This window comes from Kryptolebias marmoratus, linkage group LG11 (assembly GCF_001649575.2).
Source record: "Kryptolebias marmoratus isolate JLee-2015 linkage group LG11, ASM164957v2, whole genome shotgun sequence".
Classification (NCBI taxonomy): Eukaryota; Metazoa; Chordata; class Actinopteri; order Cyprinodontiformes; family Rivulidae; genus Kryptolebias; species Kryptolebias marmoratus.
In genome coordinates this window covers 4,850,965-4,863,471 of record NC_051440.1, presented here as the reverse complement: position 1 = coordinate 4,863,471, position 12,507 = coordinate 4,850,965, and the positions used below count along the sequence as shown (strand labels likewise).

Here is a 12,507-nt window from a genome sequence, read left to right as displayed (position 1 = left end):
AGCCACTGACTAGCTGCTGGGGAACAATGTTAATAGCCTGTTGGTTTTGCTGGTTTTTCCTCTTTTGCAGCAGCTGTATGCTGCGCAGCTGGCAAGCATGCAGATCTCACCAGGAGCCAAGATGGCTCCCCTCCCACAGGCTCCCAACTCCTCAGCTCCTCTCTCCCCCTCCACCCTCAAGAGCGAGAAACAAGCATCTAGCCCCGTCACTCAGATTAAGGTAAGAGCACTGCTGCGAGTAGTTAAAAGGTTGAGGAACAATAAATGGATTCAACAGCTTAAACTACAGCTCAGAGAACACATACAGTAAAAAACTGGAGAAATTACCTTTTCGACAATGACAGTGTTTAAGGATTTACTCTGGAACCCAGTTTCAATAAACACTATTTTAGGGTTCCTAAAATTGCTTTTCCGTGTGGACACAAGGCTGAAACAATAGAAACTCTTTTGTGTATCCACAAAACACTATTCCGCTGTTGATGGGATCTGAGATGTTAAAGCTATATGAAGTAAAACACTAACTAAAAGACAACAGTAACAAAAAGCTAGCTAAAAGTAGGAAAAGGCTGGTTAAAAGCTAAAAACAGCAGAACAGTAACTAAAAGCTTAAAGTTGCAAAAGGATAGCTAAAAGCTAAAAGCAGCATAAGACAAAAATAGAGCAAGTAACAAATTTCAAAAAGAGCAATGTTTTTGCAAGAATTGAAAAAAATTCAATGTGCTTCTATAAGGAAAATATTTGTACAAAAAGTTAAATATTTTGAAAAACATAAAAGTTGCCTAAACCAAAAGTCAAAGTGCCCATCTTCTGATTGAGCTGAATGTTTTCATATATTAATAGCTAAAATACAACAAAGTACAGAAGTACATAGATTGCAAAAAACTAATGAAAAAAATCCCCCCAAAAACAATAGTTTGAATGCTGAATCAGCATTTGCACTATAAGGAAAAATAGCAAGCAGTAGTCGGTAGTTCTATATTTCCTGTAAGGAATATATTTATCTTTATGTGTGCACAGTAACAGACAAGATTATAGGACAAAGGAAAGAGTGAGTTCAAAACTTGTGTGACAGAACAACACTCAAGATCAGCGCAAGTAAAAGTGAGAGGCTGGAAATTTGGAAGATGTTGAAACAGCCATCAGAGCATAACTCGGTTCTCTTCACCGTCAATTACTAACAGCTTTTTTAAAAGTATCTCTTGCACACATACACATACACACACACTGGCGCTGGCTGCTGTTTGGCAGGAGCCCAGACCTCTTCACTGGAGAGAGCGTACGCCTCATCTTTACTTAACAACGAGCCGGTAATGGAAACCATGTGTGTGTGGGGCACAGCTGCACTCGGCGTCACAATAGACCGGCGTCAGAGCTCACCGCACTCCAACAGTAGTGCTGTGCCCCCTGAGCCCCCCACCTTCTGCTAACCTCAGTTGCACCTCAGTTGATTTTACAGATATTGAGCTAAAACCTGGTGTGGTTGTACAGCATATTTTATTAGCAGATGAAATATGTAATTAAAAAGTCCTTCGACCTTAACTACAAAGTGACTTGACCTGAGCCACAGATTGATTGTACATGGTTGGATACAACATACTCAAGTTTAAGCCACCCCCCCCATAGGTAGTTCTTATTTAGTCTTACTAAGCTTGGTTAAACACCAGCATCTATTTAATGCCTTATATGGCATTCCCTTTTAGACCAGATTTAATTTAATTGTAGCCTAGATGTCGGGGAAAAGATTACATTTCATTCAACCCGGACAATACTCATCAGAAAACCTCAGAAATACCACCTATTACTCAAAGGGATAACATAAAGGAGACAAACAATCATGCATGCTTACACCTACCTTTAATTACTTTAGTAGCATCAGTTAAACAGTGGGAGGAAGCCTGAGCAGAAAAACATCCGTACAGGCAGAGCAGGTTCTGACTGGCTGGTCGGCTGCAAGGCACCTTCACCACCATATCATATTCTGAAATCAAAACAAAAAAATAAAAAAAATTAGAAATTAGAAGACATATACATGAAAAACAAAGAGCTCCCATTAAATCAGTTAACTGTTCGGCTTCTGATCCCACACCTGTCTGTCACCATTCCAACAATCTCTATTGTTTACAGTTAAGTCTTCAATTATGTTTTCTTAAAGTCCTGTAACATATTTTATTCTTTCAATAGTTCATGACAGTTTACAGCGTGACACTTTATTAAACTCGTGCATAAACAGGTGTGACAGTGGTTTCAAAAGTCTTTTATTTAAGAAACTGTTTCTGTCCAATAGGAAGAAGGATCCACACAGCCATTAAACCTTTCAGCCAGACCTAAGACAGCTGAGCCTCTACGCTCCCCATCGTCTCCTACCCAGAGTCTGTTCTCTGGGAACAAGGCCAGCCCTCCCAGCATGGGCAGGAACACCTCTCTAGGTAGGTGACAGTGGTTTACTGTACATCTACCAGTATACATTAGCTCTATCAAGGAATCAATATGTTAGCCATACCAAAGAGTAAAACGTTAGCCGTACCCACTCTTAGTGCAGCAACTTCATGGAAGTTGATATTTCCATCTGAGTAGTTTTCTTGTCACTGTTCACTAGAGCCAGAGCTGTAAGTGCAAGAACAGCAGCATCTACTTGACTGAACAAGTCTAATAGCACTGTTACTTTGCTTAGGCCCTCGTCAAATAGCATGATGACCCCCTTACGCTCTCTATAACATACATAACTTATTAGAACGTGGTTGGTTTGCTTTGAATTTGGGAAATCTTTTTCAGTGTAAAGCTAATCATGGGGCTGCTTTGCTCTTGGTACAAGATTTTCTCTGTTATTTTTGTGTCCTTGAGAAACTTTCCTGTGACACTATGCTAAATACATCAGCAACATGTTCTCATGCCTACAACAGCACCACATCACGGGCCCTGCCCAAACATGACTCTCTCAGACCATGACAGTGTGCATCTAAGCACTTGAAGATCTTGCCACACTATCACCATGAGTATCAAATCTGCACCATCATTATTTATTATACAAGTAACGCTAGTTAAAATGTCCCTGCCTTCTCTCATTGTTGGCAAATGAAGCCAGCGAGACCCAGTTTATGAGAGTTGCTATGTTGTTTTTTGGGACCAGTCTGCACACTTGGATGTGGGGCTTGCCTACTCCCCTGCACACATTTATTGTGTTACCTGACTTTTCTTTTAAGCATGAAATAATTAATTACAGCTAAAAAGTATTAGAAAAATTAATATTTCAACATACAGCAGCAAGGTAATCAACAAGAGTCAAGTTAAGGGCAATGTCTTGTTTGTTTACATGGGAGACAGAACTTGAAATTTGCACTTAAACCCTCATATGGGGATGTTGTACCTCTTCTGGCTTCAGCATCCAGGATCCTGTATGATGTCCAGCTGTAATACATGTAGATGGTCTGCACTAGGTGGTTTCCATGACCTTGTCATGGTCATGGTTATAGCCTATGCATGAGGCCAGCATAGTCCTACTTCAGACAATGACCAAGCACAGGTGTTCCATCAGAAATACTTTACCATTGCTGCCACCATACTCCACCTAGGTTGTCATCCAGTGTGAAGGGGGTCCTAAAGAATTACATCAGAACTGACTTTATTGACATTTTAAATAAGAATTACTTGCCTGAGTTAGGCTTCTAAAGGCCAAGGAGAAAAAAGAACTGGTGTTCTTTCCCAAACAAACACTTTACTTTTCCCCACCACTGCATTCCTCACATCAAGACTGCAACATCCACCCATGGCTAATGTGTCCCCACTCCTGTGTAAAATGTTGTCTTCCTCTTTCAGCGGAAAAACAAAAAAAACATCACGCACCCAAACACCTACCTTCCCCCCTGCCACCCACAGACAAACTGAGCAGTGTCGCATGAAAGACTTCAGACACCTCAACCCAACAAGGAGATCTGTGTTTTTGTGTGTGTGTGTGTATTCTGACTGAGTGTTTGTGTTTTACAGGAGTACAAAGCCCTGTATTTAGCCCCAATGAAAACTCCAGCAGCGGAAGCAGTGAAACCCAGCACACGTTATTTGGTTTTTAAGAGCTTCCTCACATTATTGTCTGCCCGCGTTAGACCTTTTATGCTCCTACCTCTGCTATCTGTTATTAAGGCCAATCTAAAGCCTCTCATTATATCCCCCCTAGAAAACAATTTCACCAGCTCCTCTGGAGTGGCTTTGAGGACGCAACGCTTGTGTTCTCTGCAAAGTTATTTTTTGCCCATTTTAACGGCCACCCAAGCGTACAGTGCTTCCTACTTGTCTGCTAATTAAACGAGGAGGGTAACGGAAACTTTGCATCCTTTTATTTCTTTCTATTTTTTTTTATTCTTCAAATGTGCATTGAGCTTCAATAGTGTGAAGAGCAACACATAAACAAGGGGGAGGAGGTTCTGTCGTGTTTAGACACAAGTGAACTGGAAAACAACATGTGGACGTGATATGAGACTAGAAATCCTGTTTTATTACAGTTATTTAACTTCTATTTAACGGGGCATTTGTATGCAGCCATTTAAAACTGTTAGTGTTCAGCACTTTGTTCACTCACAAACTAGACTTTTAAAAGCTCAGAGTGGTTGCTCAACAACAGCTGAGTCATAATGTATCTAGTTTGCTAAAACTACATGAAATAAATTCAAGATTTACAAAACCCAATAAAAAAGAGGACTATACAAATGAACTGTTTGAAAGAATCACAAGAGGATAACATTTTACTTCAAACGCTTAATTATTTGTATTTCCCTTGTGCCAAGAGGCAGGAGATAATACTTTTGCTCGTGTCTGTGTGTGTGTCTGTCTGTTTGTTAGTAAAATAGCTCAAGAACCACTGGACGGATTTTAATCAAACTTTCAGAAAGGAATCATTGGATGTGCATCAACAACTGAAAAACTTACCAACTAACCTTAGGAAACATAAAAAAATTGTTGTAATTATATCAGTTTTAAAAAATATTGTACAAAATTGGTTGTGGTTGTAGCTGAGAGTCATCCCCAATACATCCTCTGAGTTCAATAGCTTGTTTAGGATTTTTCCCTAATACTTTGCAAATATAGCAAAAATATCTAATGAGTATCTGAAAATATTCATTAGCTATTAGAATATGCATGATATCTAATGATATGAATCACTGAACAGATCCTGATCAGGAAAAAAATAGAAAACAGATAAATGGCTCTCTGGTAAATCATTTGTTAAGATTTGCGCCTTATAGCCTTTCTGCTACTCTGTCCTCTGCAGACATCCTGGCCAACCTTAACTCCACAGCGTTGTTTGGGGACCAAGACGCGGTGATGAAAGCCATCCAGGAGGCCAGAAGCATGAGAGAGCAGTTCCAAAGGGAGCAGCTCCACCATCAGCAGCAGCAGCAGCAGCCAGGACACCAGAGTCTAGAAGCCAAACTGTCTGCACTCAGCAGCATGAGCCTCAACAACAGCAACAAGGTTAGAGGCAGTTCAGAAGTAGATGCATATGGAAAAATTAACACTTTTTACTGTTAAGGTCTGAATCAAATTGTGTCAGTGCAATCTTCTAAAGCATTTATCTCGCATGAAGTAGTTAATTCCCATGTTACAGACTGAAGACACCTACGTATTTTCTGTATGAAAAGTGTCTTGTTTAAAAGGATGTTTTTACACTCCCTAAAACAGAACAATAAATATTGAAAAATGACTTTGCAGAATTAAGTTGTTGGCATTCACTGCACTTAGAACAAACTCAAATCTGGATTGCATCCAGTAACCACCAGGGACTTCTAGGACAGGGCTGTAAGATACAAAAACACAGAGAGATGACAGGACTGAATGCTGCAGGCCATTTGACTTTAGTTTTTATAAGTACAATTCTCCAAGATGATTAGGGTAGTTTATCATATCTGACAAGTCTGTGGATATTAGCCACAACAGCCATGCTAAATAAGCTGTTTGTTCTCCTGTAGACAACTAACGTTGAGCAGTTTTGTTGCTATCAGAGGGCTACACAGTGGAACAGTTGGTTAGCATTGTTGTCTCGCATCAAGAAAGTCACATTTTTGAAACTCAGCTGTAGCATTTCTCTGGGGAGTTTGCATAATCTCCATGAGCATGTATTGGTTTCCTCCAGATATTCTGGTTGCCTCCCACAGACCAAAAACATGCAGACTGACCCTAGGTGTAAGGCCACGATTGTTTGTCTCTTTCTTGATAGGGAAGGAGCAAGTATAGAAAATGGATGGATGGGTGGATAAATGGATGTTGCTGTCAGTTTCAGAGCAATAATAAGACACTGTGTTTGGGAAACAGTACATTTCTGTAAAGAAAAAGGGAGCTGTACCCACCCTTGTGACCCAGAGGGCAGCAAACTTGTTGAACTTTAGCATGTCCACTAGAGGCGTTTGGTTCCAGTGAAAACAAATTGAAAGTCAATGAAACACCCTAACTATTTGCTCGACTTAGAAGTCAGATATCAGAAGTATTGACAGGTTTTTGCTCAGTGTAAAAAGGGCTCTTGAGAAATTTAAATTAATTAAGTTAATTCTAAATTACACAGTGGTTTCACAGTGGTAAACTTGGGTTTGTCTCAACTTTTTGGAGACATCTTGCTGCTATAAAATTGAAAAATTACCTTATTTTTTCCATAATAATTGTATTATTTCTTTGTTTAAACATTTGGCATGTTTACTATGTTTCATTGTGAATCAAATATGGGTTTATGCGTGTTTTTTTACATCTTACACAATGTCCCAACTTTTGAAGACTAGTGTTGTAAACTTACTAAAAAAGTATTAGGATTCATTTCTCTCATCCCTTATCATACACTCATACAAACACAATGACACACCTCTGCAGTTTTAAAGACTCCCCCCCCCCCCACACACACACACACACACATTTTTTCTCCACTATTCCTTTGGCTGAGTGGCTAATGTTTCTCCTCACATAGCGACTGAGGAGTCAGAAGAATATTCATGGGTGTCATTTGGCTTGGGCTTCAGCTCTTAAGAACTTCTCTTTTCTGCTCTCATCTCCACGGCCACCCAGAAGCCAACAGCTTTGAAGAGGGAGCAGCTGGGCCAATGACAAGTGATGGTTTTGGCGTGTTACTGTGGGTTTGTGTGCTTGCCTTGACTATGTTAAGTTTTTTGGATAGAAGATGATGATGTTAACGTTAGTCCGTGTGTGTTTGTGAGTGTGTGTTCATGTAATGGAGTCCAGCTTTTCTGGCCTGGAAAGGGGGAGAGGGGAGTGGGGGTCTTCGCCCAAATATAGGCCCTTTCCCAGAGAACCTCATCCCCCTCCACTCTCACCTCTTTCCCCGTATATGTCTGCCCCCTTGGGCTGATGAAGATAGTGTCTTTGTAGCAGGATCTTATATCCACAGGGAAATCCATATTCCAAAACATCTTCAGTTTGTCTGATCATCCAGTCGTAGAGTTTAGGCATCAGACATTTGATTTAAAAAAAAAAACAGGGAACGGTATAAAAACTGGCTCTCCTGTGCAATTGATCCCATGTTGCTTGCAAAGATAAGGAAAAGGGGGGAACTCATAAATATTTTAGGGGGGGGGGAGACTTTGAACCCCCCCACAAGTAGGTCATGATTGGTGCACTCTAAAGATAAGCTGCTTTGAATCTTTTGGACTTGTTTGTCTTGCATCTTTAGGAAGAAAATATCCGAAGTGCAAAATATAGCACTGCTAAACTTATTTTTCAGTCCCAAGTTGTGTGTTATTTTTTTAAAATATGTATATAAGTCATTATACTGGTAAACTCTGAGAAACTTATATATATACAACTTATACATAATTATCAAATAGTTTATGCTGATAAGTGCTCATAAAGGTTTAATGTGAGTTGTCTGCTGCGAGTCTGTTAAGATACCTCAGATGTTGTTTGAAAAGTTTTGAAGACCTTTTTTTTTTGCGTGAAGTCAAAAACAAAATCCCATTAAGGTATCTTTTAGTAAGATATCTGTCTCTCAAGCCTTATATTTTCCAACTTCAAACCAAAGTGATGCAGGAGCTTGGTTTATAGCTGCATGCCAACTAATAAAAAGCTCATTTGGAAAGTCTCGAAGTAATTGTTTTTGGTTCAAGGATGACAGCGGTTCTTGGTGTTTGTTGTCAGTTTGTTTTTCGTTACCTAACAACAACCACTCAAAGACTCTTTCTCCTAGCTGTCAATGCGTCATTTTTTTTTTTCATCGAAATGAACAAGATTTTTTTTTCAAGCGTGTGTTCGTGTGTTTTGTCTTTCTTTCTTTTTTTTGTAAAGTTCTCAAAGGGTTTGCTCTGTCTTAAACAATTCATGGATGGAACTTGCTGGAGTCTGAGTGTGTGACTCACTCGTTCCACCTCAGGACGCAACAAGACCAGCACTTTTTCTTTACCTTGGATTGTGTGCTGTTTTCTGTTCGTCAACTAAATTTCCTTCTTGGTTTCTTCCCTTTTGAAATTTCGAGTCTCCACCCGATTCTTTTTTGTTTTATAGCATTGTACTGAGGCAGCACATTCAGCTTCTATAAGTCTGTAAATTATATCTCAGTGGGTTGCGTTGTTAAATGTTGAGCTATTTATGACCCGAGCTGATTTGACTTAAAGGGAGTCGCTGTGACGTCTGTGTGTGTGTGTGTTTGTTTGTGTTTATTTTGCTGTATGTGTATTTTTGTCCCACAGCATTCATTTCAAGCATTGACTGCATAGACATTTCCCTAAGAGTTGAAAGTGATCCCAGTCTCCTTTGTGTGTGTGAGTGAGTGTGTGTGTGTGTTTGTGTCCTGGCTCTGCACTGGCCTTGGCCATGTTAATGTCATTATAGCTGGTGTACAGACGAGAGGCCTGGCCAGTTAGTGGCATTGTTGAGTATCACCTTACGCTTACGCTGCTTCCAGCTGGCCCGCGGCTGCCAAAACTTACCGAAATAGTCACTGTGTGTGTCTGAGTGGGTGTGCGCATGAGTGTGTGTGTGCAAAACGTTGCACACACTTCATTTCAACAGTCACAAAACACTCAATAAGCCCACTGAAGGAAAACAGCAGGTTTTTCAAGTCCTGGCTCATTACTCAGCTTAGATATTATGTGATGACAAACTAAGATCATTTATATGTCACTCTACAATATGAAAGCATAGAAACATATAGGTAAATCAAAATATGGTCGCTTTGGAGATTTCATTGGCATATTGACTTCTCTGAATCACTGTTTTTTCTTCTTTCCATAGGAAGTAAAGAAGTGATGGTAGATTTTTTTCTTACAGCAAATTGCAGATCATTCAAGAAAGACTTTGAATAGTTTTTATCAGTGCAATATTTATTTTCTCAGTTAGATTGACATTGTTACACGTAGTCAAGCCACAGTGAAGAAGAAGAAGTTGACCTAAACAAAAAGAAAATTACCTAAACAAATAGATTCAATATAAGGTATCTTCAATCAGTTCATTTGCCAAACTTGTTTGTTATCAAAAGTATGTTTGATATTTAAAATTAGCTCTTTACAAAAGTAGGTTTTTAGGGTCTTAACTGCAAAACTATTGATAATCAATCTTCTACTCTTTCATTCTAGACCATTAAAGGGAGTTTTAAAGGGATAGTTAAGATTGTTTCAAGTAGGCCTCTGTGAAAGGTTAGGAACAATTAATATCTAACCTGCTGTAGAAAGCTTTTCAAATTACCTTAGTTTAGAGAAACAGACTTTAATTCTGATCAGCCTGATGAGCTAATGACTAGTCTGAGCCAGACCAATACCAACGTCTCAACCCAAAAATTATCATTTTGATAAGTAAGATATTACCTGCTCATGACCTTTCCAAAGAACCCCACTTCAAAAGATTGAAGCTACTGATTTATACTTATAACTAAGCAGTTCTTTAGCATTTTAATTCAATATGGCCAATCCTCTAGAAAAGTTCTGTCTCTCCTCTGATAAAACTGGTTAGCAAATTTGGCCCATATGAAGGAGAGTGAGTCGCAACGTCTGGTCTTTTGTAGGAAGCGAGTCGGTGAAAAGAAAAGTTCAGACGGTTCCAAGTCTTGATTAAAGGTTGGCATAATGTTGCAGTATTTGAAGACACAATCATATATATTATATTGATGTATACTACAAAGCTCAGTCTGGCACCTGCAAATAGACTGTTAAGTGTCTACTTGTTTGGGAACGGAGCCTCAAGGACTGGAAGGGCAGTGGTGGGGAGTTAAGAGCTATGAATAGGAGAAATGGTGAAAAAAAGGAGGCGAGAAGGTGAAAAAAATACAAAGAAACAGAGTGACTGACAACTATCAGCATACAGCAAAGCTAAGGGACGAAAGAAAGGCAGAGAAAGCCGGGAGGGCTGTGGGGACTTAGGAGGCTGCCAAATATGATTGGTCCGGGAGGAGACAGTAAACGGTTGTGGGTCAGCTGGAGGCAGGCCGTGCTGGCAGAGGGAGAGTTGTAACTGTGGTAATGAGCTCAATACAGTATGAATAAAACACACTCACACACACAATCTCACACACACACACACACACACACACACACACACACACACACATACATATAGAACAAAGTTTGGAGTGTCACCTTAGCAACAGTGGAGAGATGCAGACGCCAAGATGAGGAGAGACCAAGCAGAACAAAAAAATCGGATGACTCTTAAATTTAGAAATATACATTTAGAATCATAGTCATCAGCCAGTGAAAGCAGTGAGGAGCTGGAACCTGCAGTCCCACTGAGGTGATTGTTTTATGGGGTACTAGCTTGAACAGATTTATTTTTTCAAACTGATTGGTGCATTTCTCTTTTAGGCAGTCTTCTTTTCTTTCCTTTTTTGTGCAAGATACATATGGAGTCCACTAAAAGAAAGAGAGAAAGAAGGGGGAAAAACTATAATAATTCTCCAAAAGGCAGCTGTCCAGTTAGAAACCAGCAGGCATGCTGGCCAAACCTATTTCAATCTTGACTAAACAAAGGAAAGACAGCTCCTTATTGCATTTGCCGCAAGGACTTTTAAGAAGACCAACCGCAGGCAATATGTGAAAAATTGACCCAGGTCTGCTGTTAATCTGCAGTTTGGATCATTCCACCTCTATTGATGCTGTCTTATAGTATTTTTTCCAAAACCCCAACTCTCCTCTGCTTTACTTTTCCACTGGTCTCCTCCCAGTCATCAGGAACATCTCAAAGTGCTTAGCCTGTTCTGAAATGATGCGCTGAAGGACATCAGAGGTCCACTTTTCAGCATCAGAATGCCAAATTTCATCTGGGGCTGCTTTCCGGAGATGCTCAATGAGCCTGAAAAGGACGTTTTCTATGGACTTGAGTGCTTATTCTTCTCTAAACTGTTCTTCTTTTCTTTTCTGCTCTCTCTCTATCTCTCTCTGTCCTTCCCTCCTGCTGTTTTTCTTTAGCCCTTTGTTTGGTCGGTTGTTTCCTGCGGTGAGCATGGCACTGCCCAGGCACATGTTCTGTGGTCGGCCTGATTACAGCCCTGCTGTAGTGCTGACATTGGCCCGCACCAGCTCCTCATCCATAAACACACACACACACACAAGCTTGCTGGGCCCTTAAGTTCCACCAACTCTGCCAGCGGCTACCACGGCATGACTTCACCCGGCAACCATTCTTTGCGTCAAACAAAATGCCTCTGTCACCAGAAAAAAAAAGACAGGAGCTGAAAGGGAGAGAGGAAAAAAAAAAAGGAAAGACTAGAAGAGAAGATGTGTGGATGGTCGCTGTGTGAGGAGGTTAATGTTTTTAGAGGTAGTTTGGGAGGGTAATGGGGTCATTTTAGTTGGAAGGCCCAAAGACAAGCTGTTTGTAGAATTTTTCTCAGAGGTGGATTGGCAGGCTGATTGGCAGAATCATAAAATCATTACAAGAAACTGGGGAAGACAGATAATCAACACAAACTCAATGGGGAAACTATTGTGAGAACCTAATGGTTTTTAAACCCTCATCACCACTTTGTGTTGCCATGAGATACTTTAAAAAGTGCTTATTTTTGTAGGACCAGGACTGTATTTTCCTCTGTACCAATTTCACCCAGTTATTAATGTTCTAGTGCATAAGCATTGAAGCTTGCTTATTACTATTTAGTCATTATTTGTATCACAAATTTTAATTCCAATGCAGGAAATGCATCGAAACATCCAGCTTGATTGGTAGCAGAATGCCACAAAAATTCTGTGGCATTGTATGGTGTAGACAAATTTCATAAAAAAACAAAAGAATATTTTTTTTCTACACAACAATGAGATTTTAACTCAAGAAAGAAAACCCAGCCCTATTTGGAGCTCTATAGCTCAGTCATACATCCCGATGGAAACATCATTCAAAGTTTAAATAAGTCATAGAAAAATGGACTTTACATGACTGAATTGGCATTTTGATGTTATTGATGCTTTTTACTGTTTAAGTTTTGTAATTTTTGGAGATTTACTGTACAATGTTCAACATAAAGTGTTATGATGTGGCACGTCGTACATCTGAACTCTCATAGACTCCCATAGAGGTAGTTCAGAAATTTCTCTTCAA

At 39.8% G+C, this 12,507-nt stretch overlaps 1 protein-coding gene across 3 annotated transcripts in view; it reads left to right on the top strand.

Annotated features, from left to right (window-relative positions):
• Positions 1-12,507, top strand: part of LOC108248196 (transcription factor SOX-6) — a 128,955-nt gene that overhangs the window by 107,091 nt on the left and 9,357 nt on the right. For 2 of the 3 annotated variants that reach the window (XM_017436813.3, XM_037978111.1), the window contains 3 exons: positions 71-220; positions 2,285-2,426; positions 5,261-5,463. In XM_017436813.3, coding sequence (XP_017292302.1) covers positions 71-220; positions 2,285-2,426; positions 5,261-5,463 — 495 coding nt within the window. The remainder of the gene's footprint in view (positions 1-70; positions 221-2,284; positions 2,427-5,260; positions 5,464-12,507) is intronic. The other variant, XM_017436814.3, reaches the window with a different exon arrangement.